We start from the raw sequence: 16,248 nt of genomic DNA on the forward strand, positions 1-16,248 counted from the left end.
ATGGTCAATTTTTCCTGTGAAGAGCCAGATGATAAGTATATTAACCACTGTGGGCCATAAGGGCTCTGAACAGCTTTGTTGTTGCGAAAGGTAAGGTAGTATACACAATATAGAAACAAATAGGTATGGCTATTTGTAAATTTTATTTATAGAAACAAATCTGAATCTCGTGCAATTTTCCCATGTCACAAAATGTAATTTAATTTCCCCCAACTATTTAGAAATGTAAACAAATATTTTTAACTCATAAAGTATATAGAAACAGGCAAAAGGCTAGATCCAGCCATGAGGTGCAGTTAGCAGACTGTGGTTTGAGAACATTATGCTTAATGTTAACTGCTTCAGTTTTATTTGCCTAAGAACATTAGAAGGCAGCTCCTATTTAAACCTGATATTAAGAGAAATTACTTCACAATAGTTTATCTGTATTTTTCCTGAAAAGCAGAGGTCAGAAGAATTAAAATTAGTCTATTTTTAAACACAGCTTCCTCATGATATCGGTTAAACTCAGGTCTTTCCTAATGTTCTCTCCCAATCTTCTTTGTTACCACCTCTCATTCTGTTCTTGGGAGACTGCCCACGAATACGTTATTTGTTACTTCCAAATATAGTTTCTTAGCTCCTCCTTTGAAAGCTAAATGCATCATGCCACTGCATTCCTTTTAATGCTTCAAAGGTTCTCTGTAGCCCAAAAGAAGGGGACCACATTTCTGGGCACTACATTCAACCTCTCCATTCACAGGCAAGGAGCATGAGAGCAGCAGTGAATTAGGGGCTTGTCCAAAGACATATGGTCATAGACAATTCAAGGATGAAGACTTAACTCTCTTAACAGCCAGTTCAGGGTACTTCTTTCAAACTACTGGAAAAGATCCACTGCTAACAGAGTCTAAAAGTAGCATCTGTGCCAGCTACTGGTACAGTGTACAACTTTACCAATAGACCATATCAAAAATGGTTTCAAAAAAGTAAATGTAACCTTTAGTTGCTTTTTATACCTAGTAGTCATTATCTATTCAAGTGCTATATGCAAGATATAGTTTTATTAAGTAACTGATAAAAAACCAAAGATTTTCTCCTCAAAAGTCCAAATATAAGTCAAGACAAATATAAAATGAACAATTTACAAAAGATAATCATAAAAATTAAGCAATTTAAGAAGGCATATCATGAAAAGAATCAAAATATAATCATCCTACCATTAGGAAGTATTGTAGGTTCCCATATTTTCAAGAGTTTGGTAAGTTCAATCATAAATCTGGAATAGGGCTCAGTAAAAATGTTATCTATTCTACCATTTTCAAACAGGTACTACAAGAGAAAAAAATGGAAACATATATGTTGATACAAAGGAAACATAAAATTTTTAAAATATATGTTTAGGAATATAGTTTACCCTTAGTTTCTATCCTACCAATACTGTGAAATATTTTAAGGATACAGTCAAAACAGCAGAATTCAGGCTAAAGATCCTTTTCACATAAATTAACATTATCTTGACCACTGAGCTTGTAAGGTAAAGTTTTGTATTTTCTTTTAAAAACAATTATTTAAAATAATAATAATAAATCAGTACCTTTCAGTCACTTAATAAAACTGATATACTAAAAACTGGTCTTAATTCATATTTCTCAAATCATTTTTTAATTCTCAGCATCTGAGATGTACTCTTAGAAGTTTGTTTACTTTTTAATCTAGTTATAAGATCACTTCCTGAAAATAATACATTTAGCTAGTGTCAGGTGACCCAAGGGTACTGAAATTGTAAAACTATTTATTTGGAGGCTTCTAACCACAGCTCTCAACTCTCCGCCCCACAAGCCAGCCTTCACAAAGTTCAAGACTAATTACAGGACATAAAAGTATGCTAATTATAACCATCAAGAATCATTTCAGAGAGGAAACAAGCAATAGCTTGAGTAAATTACTGTTAAATATTTTGAGGGTGCAGGTGAGGTCAGATGAAATCACTCAGAGAAATAAAATCAGTAAAATGTGAGAAGAACACAAAGTAGCATAATTATAAGCTAAAAATCTTGGTGTCTTAAAGATCTAGTATTTTAAACATTTATCTATGACTATGTTGGTTTCCTGCTTTCTTGATCTATATGACTTGCTGTAAATTTTTATTTCCACTGAAGTTTATTCTGGCTAATAAAGATTATATACCATTTAAATGTATACTTTTATAGGTCTCTTAGTTTTGTTGTTGAAAAGCATTCATTTCTTTTATTTTAATAAAGTTATTTTTACAACTTAAAAATATTATATCCTCATTATGAAAAGAGTTTAAAATATAGAAAAGGTGGAAGAAAAGTACATTCAGACTCATTACTCAAAAGCAACTACTATCAACAGTCGGGGTTATTTCAATCTTTAAAAAATTTTCCTTTATGAATACACAGAGTTGAGTTTGTATTTATACAGTAACTCAAATATAAGTACATATAAAATACATGGGCTAAAAAAAAAATCACAGGGCTTCCCTGGTGGTCCAGTGGCTAAGACTCCATGGTCCAAATGTGTGGGGCATGGGTTCAATCTCTGGTCAGGGAATTATTTAGATCCTACATGCTGCAACTAGCAGCCAAATAAATATATCAATAAAATAAAAAGAAATATTTTAAAAAATCACTTCTCCCTTAGATCAGGAACAAGATAAAAATGCCACTTCTATTCAACACTGGATAGAAAATCCGAGCGAGAGTAACCAGGCAAGAAAAAGAAATAAAAAGCACTGAAACAGAAAAAGAAGAAGTAAAACTATCTCTATTTGCAGTGACATGAACCTATATATAGAAAATTCTAGAGTCCCCAAAAACATGACGCTGCTGCTGCTAAGTCGCTTCAGTCAAGTCTGACTCTGTGCGACCCCACAGACGGCAGCCCACTAGGCTCCTCTGTCCCTGGGATTCTCCAGGCAAGAACACTGGAGTGGGTTGCCATTTCCTTCTCCAATGCATGAAAGAGAAAAGTGAAAGTGAAGTCACTCAGTCATGTCCAACTCTTAATGACCCCATGGACCGCAGCCTACCAGGCTCCTCTGTCCATGGATTTTCCAGGCAAGAGTACTGGAGTGGGGTGCCATTGCCTTCTCCACCCCAAAAATATAATTAGAGCTAATAAATGAACTCAATAAAGCTGCAGAATACAAGCAACATAAAATCAGTTGCAATCAATGATCCAATGAGAATGTTAAGAAAATTCCATTTACAACCTTATCAGAAATAAAATACTTGAGAAGAATAAATTTAACCAAGGAGATACACATTTACACACTTATAACTCTATAAAACTTCTGAAATTAAAGAAGACCTAAGAAAAACATCTTGTATTTATGGATCTAGAGACAGTATTATTACAACACCAATACTTCCCAAAGTAAACTACAGATTCAATGCAATCTTATCAAAATTCCAAAGGTTCAGATTTTCTTTTTTGAAGAAATGGAAAAGTCAATCCTAAAACTGTTATGAAATTGTAAGGAATCTCAAACAGTCAAAAGAATCTTGAGGAATCACACTTCCCAATTTCAAAATTTGCTACAAAGCTACAGCAATCAAAACTGTGTATTGCCACAAGAATACTCATATGACCAAAAAGTATTAAAAACCGAGAGTGCAAAATAAACACATACACATTTAGTCAAATGATTTCTGCAAAGGATGTCAAGACCAATGAATGAAGAAAGAACAGACTCTTCAACAAATGATGCCAGGAGAACTGGATATCCACATATCCAGTTAGCCCTAATTCAATATATCCCTGTGTTAGTCACTTAGTTGTGTCTGACTTTTTGTGACCCCATCGACTGTAGCCTGCCAGGCTCCTTTCTCATGGAATTTCCCAGGCAAGAATACTGGAATGGATTGCCATTTTCTTCTCCAGGGGATCTTCCTGACTTGGGGATTGAACCCAGGTCTCCTGCATTGCAGGCAGATTCTTTACCACCTGATATACCTCACCTGATAGAATAATCATTCAAAATGGATCGGTGATCTAAACACCGATCCACTGACTTAAACATAAGAGCTAAGACCATAAAACTTTTAGAAGAAAACACAAGCAAATCTTAATGAACTTGAACTTCTCAATGGATTCTTTAGATATATCACCAAAAGAACAAGCAACAACAGAAAAAATAAACAGAACTTCATCAAAATTAAAAATGAAAGTACAAGAAAGTATATGAAACTGAAAAGAAAACCCAGAGAACTGGAAAAATATTTGACTCACAAATCTAATTCAAGTTTACTATCCAGACTATAAAAAGAGATTCTACAACTCAATAACAAGCAAACTACTCAGTTTTAAAACAGGCAAAAGATTTGGACATTTTCCCTGAAGAGACTATACAAATGGCCTCGTACATGAAAAAATGCTCAGTGTCATTAGTTATTAGGGAAAAGCAAACCAAAATCACAAAAGGATACCACCTCACACCCATCAGATGGCTATTTCTTCTTAAGGATATTAACAAGGGTTGACGAGTATATGGAGATAATGTAACACTCAGAAATTGCTGCTGGCGATGTAAAATGGTGCAGTCATCTTGGAAAATGGTTTGGTGGTTCCTCAACAAGCTAAACAGTTACCATTTGACTCTAGAATTCCACTCCTAGGCATATAGTATCCCGAAGACAGTAAAATGGGTGTTCAAACAAAAACTTATATATGAATGTTCATAGCAGCACTCACTATTTAGAGCAGCCAAAAGGTGGAGAGAACTCAAAAGTCTATCAACACTTTCCCAATAGAATAATTCAACCATAAATGGGAACAAAATACTGATTCATATTACAAAATGGATGACCTTTGAAAACATCGTGTTAAGTGAAAGAAGCAAGGCATGAAAGTCCACAAACTAACTTTCCACTTATATGAAACATCTAGAATAGGCAAACCCATAGAGACAGAAAGCACATTTATGGTTGCCAAGGACTAGATAGAGGAGGTAAGAAGGGAAAACATAATGGGTAAGAGGTTTCCCTTTAGAGAATTAAAATTTTAGAACAAGATAGTGATGATGGTTCCACAACATCATGAATGTAATGAATTATATACTTTAAAATGGTAAATTTTATATTATATGTATTTTACCATACTATCAACATTATACTACATATACAATTTTGTAAGTTACTTTTCAAAATGTATGTCTCCAAGAGTTTTCCATGTCAAAACATATAGAAGTTATAGAACCAATTCATTCCTTTAGAACTACCGTTTGATTTAACAGTATGGATGTACTATATTTGATTGAATCATTTCATGAACACTAAGGTGGTTTCTAGTTTTTTGCTGTTAAAAACGTTACAATGAAAACACCATTATGCGTTTTCCTAGGTAATTGTAGCAATTTCTTTGTGGGAAAGATACTGATCAATAGATTTGCTAGACTGAAGAATCTATATGCACTTCAAGTTTTAATAGACACTGTCAACTTGCCCTCTGAAAAGGCCTCCAACAGTGCACATGTGTCTTCACTAATACTTAGTATTATCAAACTTCTCAATCTTTCAAGTTTTTTAATCCATCTGATAGGTGAAAAATTTCCCTGATAACAGCTGACCACTATTTTACATTAGAGAGGCAGCCCAACACAGTAATCATAACATGGACCCTAAAGCTGAGCTACCTGCGTTCACTTCACAACTTGGCCCTGCCACTTACTACCTTTAAGACCTTAGGCAAGTTATTTAACTCACTGTGCCTCAGATTCTTCAGCAGAAAATGATATTAGTTCTTATACATAATAAGGGTGCACTAACAATTATGTAAGTTAATATATGAAATGGGCTTATATTAAAATATAGCATACAAAGTAAATGATTGTTAAATATTTCTGATACATTTTATCTATTAGCAATCTTTTGATTTTCTTCTGTTACTTGACTGTTTCTTTTGCCAATTATCCCTCCTACAGAACGTTAACAGTGGTGGTCAAGGTATTGATATTAAAGCTGTTGTTTAATTTTACATTTTTATGTATTTTCAAAACTCTTTCCAATTAGCATCAGTTCAGTTCAGTTCAGTTGCTCAGTCATCTCTGACTCTTTGCGACCCCATGGACTGCAGCACACCAGGCTTCCCAGTTTATTACCAACTCCCGGAGCTTACTCAAACTCATGTCCATCGAGTTGGTGATGCCATCCAACCATCTCATCCTCTGTTGTCCTCTTCTCCTCCAGCAACAGGGTCTTTTCCAATAAGTCAGTTCTTTGCATCAGGTGGCCAAAGTATTGGAGTTTCAGCTTCAGCAGCAGTCCTTCCAATGAATATTCAGGACTGATTTCCTTTAGGGTGGACTGGTAGGATCTCCTTGCAGTCCAATGGACTCTCAAAGAGTCTTCTCCAAAACCACAAAAGTTCAAAAGCATCAATTCTTCAGAGCTCAGCTTTCTTTATAGTCCAACTCTCACCTCCATACACAACTACTGGAAAAACCATAGCTTTGACTAGACGGACCTTTGTTGGCAAAGTAATATGCTGCTTTTAATATGTTGTCTAGGTTCGTCATAGCTTTTCTTCCACGGAGCAAGTGTCTTCTAAATTCATGGCAGCAGGCACCATCTGCAGTGCTCCAAAGTCTATCACTCATTGTTTCCCCATCTATCTGCCATGAAGTGATGGGACCAGATGCCATGATCTTAGTTTTCTGAATGATGAGTTTTAAGCCAACTTTTAAGCATAACCGTATGTTTATAATGCCAACTTTTATAGCATAACCATATGTTTATAATGAGGAAAAAATAAAAAAGGGAACAAATTTCAGATGTAAACATAAGTAAACTTTTAAAATTTCCTAAAAGGAATAAGTTATAGGTTAATAAAATTTTATTTCTTGCCAAAATTGCTAACAAGTTTGTAATTACTTACTTTCTGTAAGTCATCTGAGAATCTGTTAACCTATAGTATTGTTACAGAAAGTCATTTATTAATATAAACAAATAACAAGAGAAATATACTAGGAAAAAACTTTTAACAGGTTTATCATTCACCTCACAAATAGAATATATACAGCAGAGTGTCTACATGTAAAGTACTCAAATGTTTTTTATTGAAATTCCTAGCAATGAGCACTTATGTTTTGATTATATTCATAATCATTAGATTATTAATAAATACCAAAAAATCTTATTTATTGATATATGCATTAATAAAATTAGGAAATGTTCTTTAGATTCTTCATATTATAAACTCCAAAGAAAGGAAGTGTGGTCAGAATCTTTCCAACTTCTACCTAAGCAAAACACATGTTAACACACACAGAGGGTTCTCAAATTTTGCTGAAAGAATCCATAAAAATTCTCTTATATGCGACTTTAAAAAATATATTTTACCATCTAGAAATTGGATCAAAATATAAGGGAAACTTATTAACAGGTGCCATTTTGATTCCATGAACAACCAACGCTGGTTAGATAACCAGCTACAATTCAGATATGTTATTCATCAGCAACATACTTATTTCATGCATAAAAATGAATTTCAGATGTATTAACAATGTCGATCTAAAAAACTCCAAATATTTTAGAAATTGATGAGAATTTAAATACAAAGACCATTCTAAGCAACAAGGAAAATATAGGAACTACAAAGGGAAATATATCCATACTGGACTATATAAAAATGAAAACTTTTTGAATAGTATAACATACATAAAGACCAAAAGACAAAAATATACTAGAAAAATTTAATCTCATATTAGAATCCATATCCCTAATATAAAAGAGACTCTACAGATCGGGAGGAAAAATCCAAACGACCAACATAAAAAGACATTTTACTTCACAAAAATTGAAAAAACACATACTGGATCCACAAGTTAACATTTTCAAAAATTCCATCAGAATAATAAACATTAGAAAGAGGACTGGTAAAGAGGATTCAAGAAACAGGCATCACACTGCTGGTAAAACCATAAGCTACCATAATTATCCTGGAAAGTAATCTGAAAATATCTTATAATTAGAAAAATATATGCTTTAACCTAGAAATAAAAGCACCAGTTCATTAGGTATGCAAACAAAATATTTACTGAAGCACGGTTTGCAAGAGTAAGAGAAGAGGAGGGAGAAACTCTTGAATATATAAAAGAGGAAAAGCTGAATAAATGTTATGTTCATATTCTGCAATATTATGTGACTTTCTTTTTTAAAGCAAGGAATCTGATTTATATTCATCTCAAGGGATACACAGATTGAGAATAGTAAGCTACAAAAAGTGGGTATAGTATAGGCCCCATTTTGAAAAAAACTAAGCAAAATAAAAACTGTTAAACATCTACACACATGTATAAACATATATTGCACAGAAGACAATGAGATAAGTCAACAACACTACAATAAAAATTACCAAAAAAGAAGATATAGGTCACATATCACACTGCAAACGCTGATTACCTCAGGGAGTGGGAATGGACAGATTAATTTTTCTTATGCCTTCTCTTACTCTTTTAACAGTTAACTGAGCCCATACTACTTGTATAATTAAAAAATGAAACTTTAGCAACAAATAAATGACCAAATAATACCCCCTGAAATACAAAGGGAATAAAATTTGGCAAATAGAGAAAAAATAATCAATTACATTCAGAGTTCCATCATTCCAAGATAATAACCACTGTAAAAACTTTTCATATATTTCATTTTACTATGTTATTTATGTGAATGGCTTATAAACCACTGTGTTAAAATATAGTGGTACACATACACTCTTACTTTGCTCATTAATGCTTTAGTATTAAGATTTTTATGTTACTAGAAGTCACTTTGTAAACCATTTTTATTGGGGGCATAATATATAACTTTATAAATATACTATACTTTACTTTGGTGGACACTGAGGTGATTTCCAGTTTGGGGCAATGATGTCTGAACTTCAGACTTTTGAGAGATTCCCAAAAAATGAATCGTTGGTGAAATAATATGAACATTCAAAAGGATTCTTGAAACATACGCTCAAAACTGCTTTTTACAAACTATGTACTATTATTTATCGTCAACTATGAAGGTGAACCTCCATCTCACAGAACTCATATCAACGATGAGTATTGTAATTTTTTGACTTTTGCTAATGTGATAGATAAATATTGACATATCTATTCTAATGTGAATTTAAAGTTTAAATGAAACTACAAAATTCATATAAATACACACATATATACACAGAGTCACTTCTTTTGTGAATTGCTATTAGGCCTATTTTTTTCCATTTAGCAATAAAATGAACCAACTTCAATTTCTGTTACTCTAACAGTCTTAAATTAAACTAATAAAAGGTTTACGTGACTAAGACTTTTAAATCAGGGTCAGTGGTTCATTAAGAAGAGAGTATAGGAGCAATACCAAACAGATAATATATACAATACTTTCTCAGCTTAATTTACAAGTTCTCCCAGAATTATTAAAAATGCAATAGTTTACATAACAACTGATTTCATACCTGCTGAATTCCAAGGCACAAGTATAAGATACTGTCTGGGTCATATTTTTCACCATTTGGTCTCCGCACTTCTTGAATAAACTGGCATAAGCCTAAACTCAACTCAGCAAAAGTGCAGGACAGAATATCTTCCTTCAGCTTGATAGAGCGGACTGTGGAAAGGTAGAAAACATCTGAAATACTAACTTACAAGAAAAATAATAACATTACTCAATTCACTAAGTAAACACTGACTACACTGCCCCAGTAACTGTGGTATACATTAGTGAATACATGGATTAAAGACAGATATTCATCTCAAGGCTTTTTTAGTTAAAGAAATAATTTAGCACATATGATGTAACATTTAAATAAAATGTCTTATTTAAGTAAAATCCTATGAAAACAAATAAAGGAAATCTAATAGTGAAGAGTCATGTTAGATTCCAGAGGATGTGAAAGGTGGAGAAGAATTAAACATGTAGATTAAGAATTTCAACTTGAGGATATAAAAAGATTTCCCAAAGTATATTCCACAAAATACTAACCATGTGAAAGCTCAATAAAACTGAGTTTCTAAGGTCTGATAAATTTGGAAAACAGCAGTATATTATATCTGCCTGTGAAGAATTCACAGTATGTTTTAATATATTAAAGGCTTGGAAGATATCTGTAAAAGGAATGCTATTTAACTTTAAGTCATATTTATTTGAATAAAGTACATTTCAGATTATATATTAACAACTTCATGCTTTTGAAAATGCTGGAAAATACAGTATGTGCTGAGCCACAAAAGCGAAAGGGTTTGGGGACTCAGGAATATAGGAGGAAAGTAAAGAGGGCAGATCATGGTAAGCCTCATATATATATATAAAGATTTTGAAGACAACTAAGAACTGAATTGCTTCCCAGGTGTCTCAGGGGTAAAGGATCCTCCCGCCAATTCAATAGACACAGGAGATGTGGGATTATTCCCTGGGTCAGGAAGATCTCTGGAGGAGGAAATGGCAACTCACTCCAGTATTCTTGCCAGGAAAAGTCTATGGACAGAGGAGACTGGTGGCCTACAGTCCACAGTGTCGCAAAGAGTTGGACATAGAGCAAATGAGCACACGCACATATGACCTGAATTAGTTTTAGGCAGGAGAGTTATCTAATTTGATTTTTAGAGATCTTACGGGAACAGACTGGTCCACACTGTGGGATGAGTTAAAACACCCTTTCCAGTTCCTGTTTTTCCGCATGTAAAAAAGACTACATGTTTCCAATGGTACACTTGAGCTTCCCTGAGTTGGTTTTGCAAATTTAAACAGGTCATTCATGAGGGCAAGGACCATGTTTGACCTTTTTACCTCAATATGTACCACCATGCTTGATACATGACAGATAAATACAGTAAGTATTTTTCTGGAAGAATGAGTAGTAGAAATGAGTAGGCATCCTGTGTGGCTACTGCATTTAGGCCTGGCAGTCTAATACAATATTACTTCTCCATTCTCACTACCCCTCCTTCTTTCTCAAAACTGTTGTGGCTCAAAGTGCAAAGTGAAAGGCCTAGTAAACCCCCATGATGTGAGTATTTTTACATCACTCTGAAGCAGAGAGATCACACTTGATCTGTGGGAACTCAGTAAGCCAGTCACAGACCACAGCAGCAACTAACTGTTCCAATGAGGGTAAACTGAGGTGAAGCAAAGAATACATGCAATCACCCAGGTATCAGAGAGAAGGTACAGTTGGAAAGGGGTGAAAAATTTAGTTACACACTCATGCATTCCTGCCCTATCTCATTCCACAAAGACTTCATAAAATAATTTTTTGTGATAAACAAATGACATATAAACAAAATTAAAAAGCAGGACACAAACTGAAAACAAAATTTAGAACATAAAAGAAAACCCTGGAAAGAAGAAACCTAATGATTAGGGTTCTAAACTAACACAGTGTTGCTCTGTTTGAACTGTTTACTGGGTTCCAACTTTCTTGGCACCAGAAGTGAAACCTGCAAACACGGCCAGTCACATATAGCTCCTTGATGGGAGAAACTACAGGAACAACAAGCGTTCCCAGGTACTTTTCCTAACAAGAATGAAGTGCTGCACTGGTTTCCAGACGGGTTATCCTACAGATATAGGGCTCAAAAAAGAGAGACTTGAGTCACTTCCACAGTGTTAGATAAAGACACAAAATTTCTTATATTTGTATAAGAAACTCATGATCTGAAGATAATAACCTTCCCTTAATAACAAGTTCTTGAAAACTGAAAGGGGAGATTAATTTCACTTTTTAAACATAAATTTCAAATTTTAAAGAATTTTAAATTTCCATTTATAAATTTAAAACCAACGATGATATTACAAGCAATTCAGATCATAAGGAGAGAAGTATTTTACCTTTACAGCCTGGCTCTGAAGATTCTTGAGAGAGTGCATGGTCTTGAGTACTTCCTAACGGCTCAGAACATGGGCTAGATGAGGCATGTTCAACTCCTGACATGAAAAGAAAACTAGATGAGAAGTTTAAATAAAGATGGAAAAAAATTAAGCAAGGCCAAAATCAAAGCTTTATGGGATTTTTGACTTAGTATTTCTCCCCTTTGAGTAGGTTTATGAATTTATTAATCCGTATTCCTCCCACCCCTAAATCAAGACACAAATTCATGCCATGTATTTACCGCCACATTTCAGATCCCCCTGCTCTTCCTTGGCATTTTTCCACTGAACCCAGTTCTTCCAGGCGTTTACCCCATACATGTATTTCAATGTCATCCCAGACACTGAGCACCCTTGAAAGGCTCCTTGAATAAGACTCCTGGGCTCCACAGATACTATAGACTTCTTCCGTCCCTGTAAGAATTTCCAAAAATTTACAGAATATAAATTTAGTTTTGGATCTTTAAGAATCATGGTTTGCAAAGATAGAATGGGCATAAATTTACAGAAAATGGAACTCAGTATTACATCCCTGAGATTCAGAGTTCTTATAGCTAGAAAGAGTTTTAGAAGTTATCTAATCCTATCCACAGGAGAGAAAAAAAGAGAAAACTGAAGTGTAGGAAATAATACTGTAATAATCAATAATATTTGAATATTTATTTATCTATCTTCCAGATACTAGAATTACAAAATGAGGTATGAGGTATGAGTAACACTTATTACACTCAGGTCTATTTAATGGAATAGATGAACAGATGGCTACAAAACAACCCTCAATCAACTCTCTAACTACACTGGAATTCAGCAATTAAAACAATAAAAAAATGTTAGCAAAATCCATGAAAGTCAGAATTAACCAACACATGTTAAGAAATCAAAAATGCAATTAGGGAATATTTTGAATTTAAGTAAAAATGAAAACAAAACATATCAAAATTTATGTAATAATGCTAACAGTGCTTATAAGGATATTTATATTTATTAAAATGCTTATATGAGAAGAAAGTCTGAAATCAATAAGCTAGCTCCTATGTTAAGAAACTAGAATAAAGACTACATTAAAACCCAACTTAGTAATAAAAATAAGAGCAAAAATCAATTAAAAAATAGAGGAAAAGATTAGTAAGACAAAAAAGCTGGTAATTTTAAAAGGTTAAAAAAATTGATAAATCTCTAGCCAGAATGATTATAGAGATAAGAGAGAAGATACAAATTATCAACACCTGATTCCACAGACAAAATAAAGGGTAACAAAAGAAAACTGTGAACATCCTGATGACAATAAACTAGACAGCTTAGAAAAACTGAACAAATTTCTTGAAAAATACAACCTAACAAAGCTTGCTCTAGAAGACATAGATAATGTAAACAGCCAGAGGAATTCAAATTGTATTTTAAAACATTCCCACAAAAAAATTCCAAACCCAGATGACTTCACTGCTGAAGTCTACCCAAGAATTAAAGTAACTATATAAATTGTATTTCAGAAAACAGAAGAGGAACAGTAAGTCACTTTACATCACTATTATCTTGCCAGCAAGGGCAGATAAAAGTCATTACAAGAAAACTACACATCAATACCAGACCACCTGACCTGTCTCTTGAGAAACCTATATGCAGGTCAGGAAGCAACAGTTAGAACTGGACATGGAACAACAGACTGGTTCCAAATAGGAAAAGGAGTACGTCAAGGCTGTATATTGTCACCCTGCTTATTTAACTTCTATGCAGAGTACATCATGAGAAATGCTGGCCTGGAGGAAGCACAGGCTGGAATTAAAATTGCCAGGAGAAATATCAGTAACCTCAGATATGCAGATGACACCACCCTTATGGCAGAAAGTGAAGAGGAACTAAAAAGCCTCTTGATGAAAGTGAAGTGGAGAGTGAAAAAGCTGGCTTAACGTTCAACATTCAGAAAACGAAGATCATGGCATCCGGTCCCATAACTTCATGGGAAGTAGATGGGGAAACGGTGAAAACAGTGTCAGACTTTATTTTTGGGGGCTCTAAAATCACTGCAGATTGTGATTGCAGCCATGAAATTAAAAGATGCTTATTCCTTTTAAGGAAAGTTATGACCAACCTAGATAGCATATTAAAAAGCAGAGACATTACTTTGCCAACAAAGGTCCATCTAGTCAAGGCTATGGTTTTTCCAGTGGTCATGTATGGATGTGAGAGTTGGACTGTGAAGAAAGCTGAGCACCGAAGAATTGATGCTTTTGAACTGTGGTGTTGGAGAAGACTCTTGAGAGTCCCTTGGACTGCAAGGAGATCCAACCAGTCCATTCTAAAGGAGATCAGTCCTGGGTGTTCACTGGAAGGAATGATGCTGAGGCTGAAACTCCAATACTTCCTCATGCAAAGAGTTGACTCATTGGAAAAGACCCTAATGCTGGGAGGGATTGGGGACAAGAACAGAAGGGGACGACCGAGGATGAGATGGCTGGATGGCATCACTGACTCGATGCACATGAGTTTGGGTAAACTCCAGAAGTTGGTGCTGGACAGGGAGGCCTGGTGTGCTGTGATTCATGGGGTCGCAAAGAGTTAGACATGACTGAGCGACTGAACTGACTGACTGACTGAGACATCAATAGATCTTTTAAACTGACATACTTAAAAACTTATACCAGCAAACTCAATTCAGCAATATATATAAATATAAAAACATCAAAAAGAGAGTACTGTTCATCCCATAAATGCAAGGTTAAGTTTATCACTGAAAAAAATCAATGTATTTCACCATTTAAAAAGACTTACAAAAGAAAAATCAGACGATCATCTCAAGAGATCACCTAAGTTCAAAACACGATCACAAAAGCTGAGTAACTCAGAAGAGAACTTCCTAACCTTGATAGAGGTCATCTATGAGAGAGACTGCCATCTACAAGAAACCTGCATGGAGGTCAAGAAGCAACAGTGAACCAGACAGATCAGTGGACTGGTTCCAAACTGGGAAAGGAGCATGTCAAAGCTGTATACTGTCACCCAGCTTATGCAACTTAGATGCAGAATGCTGGTCTGTATGAAGCGCAAGCTACAATCAAGCTTGTGGGGAGAAATATCAATAATTTCAGATATGCAGATGATACCACCCTTATGGCAGAAGGCAAAGAGGAATTAAAGAGCCTCTTGATAAAGGTGAAAGAGGAGAGTGAAAAAGCTGGCTTAAAACTCAACATTCAAAAACTAAGATCATGGTATCTGGTCCCATCACTTCATGGTAAATAGATGGGGAAACAAAGGAAACAGTGACAGACTTTATGTTCTTGGGCACCAAAATCACTGTGGACGGTGACTGCAGCCATGAAATTAAAAGACGTTTGCTCCTTGGGAGAAAAGCTATGACCACCTAGACAGCATATTAAAATGCAGAGACATTACTTTGCCTACAAAGGTCCCTCTAGTCAAAGCTGTGATTTTTTTAGTAGTCATGTGTGAATGTGAGAGCTGGGCAATAAAAAAGGCTGAGTGCTGAAGAACTGATGCCTTCGAACTGTGGTGCTGGATAAGACTCTTGAGAATTCTTTGAATAGCAAGGAGAGTAAACCAATCAATTCTAAAGGAAATCAATCCTGAATATTCACTGGAAGGACTGATGCTGAAGCACCAGTACTCTGGCCACCTGATATGAAGAGCCGACTCATTCGAAAGAACTGATGCTGGGAAAGACTGAAGGCAGCAGGAGAAGCGGACGACAGAGGATGAGATGGTCGGATGGCATCACCAACTCAATGGACATGAGTTTGAGCAGACTCTGATGGTGAAGGACAGGGAAGCCTGGTGTGCTGCAGTCCATAGGGTCAAAAAGAGTCAGACATGACTGAGCAACTGAACAACAACAACAAGAAATATACAGGTACACTGTATTTAATATTGCAAGGCTGAACTCTTTGTTAAAATTGGTAAGAGGCATGAAAGTCTACACTCATATTAAACACTGATCCCAGTTAATGCAATAAATCAAAAAAAGAAAGAGGGGCTTCCTGGTGGTCCAACGGTTAAGACTCTTGCTTCCACTGCAGGTGGCACAGACTCAATCCCTGTTTGGGCAACTATGATCCAACATGCCACATGGCATGGCCAAAAAAAAAAAAAGTAAAATAACAAATAATAATTAAAAAAAAAAAAAAGAAGAAGAAAATACCCTGAGATTGTAAAGGAAAAAATTTAAACTTTCTTAATTCACAGATAATACAACTGTGTAGGTAAAAAATCCTACAGATTTTAGTTGAGCAAAATCGCCACATATAAAGTCAATATACAAAACCATCTCTATTTCTATATGTCAATGAAGAACACTAGAAAAGGAAATTTTAAAACAATGCTACCCACAACAGGATCAAAAATATATTAAAATATTTACTAGGTATAATTTAAC

The 16,248-nt window shown here is 34.8% G+C and overlaps 1 protein-coding gene across 6 annotated transcripts in view; it reads right to left on the reverse strand.

The window, feature by feature from the left end:
* Nucleotides 1-16,248, reverse strand: part of ZMYM4 (zinc finger MYM-type containing 4) — a 164,804-nt gene that overhangs the window by 17,510 nt on the left and 131,046 nt on the right. For all 6 annotated transcript variants that reach the window (XM_040231722.1, XM_040231724.1, XM_040231725.1 and 3 more), the window contains 4 exons: nt 12,101-12,272; nt 11,820-11,915; nt 9,448-9,599; nt 1,200-1,311 (listed from right to left, as the gene is read on the reverse strand). In XM_040231722.1, the coding sequence (XP_040087656.1) occupies nt 1,200-1,311; nt 9,448-9,599; nt 11,820-11,915; nt 12,101-12,272 (532 nt within the window). The remainder of the gene's footprint in view (nt 1-1,199; nt 1,312-9,447; nt 9,600-11,819; nt 11,916-12,100; nt 12,273-16,248) is intronic.

Source organism: Oryx dammah, unplaced genomic scaffold (assembly GCF_014754425.2).
Source record: "Oryx dammah isolate SB20612 unplaced genomic scaffold, SCBI_Odam_1.1 HiC_scaffold_28, whole genome shotgun sequence".
NCBI lineage: Eukaryota > Metazoa > Chordata > Mammalia > Artiodactyla > Bovidae > Oryx > Oryx dammah.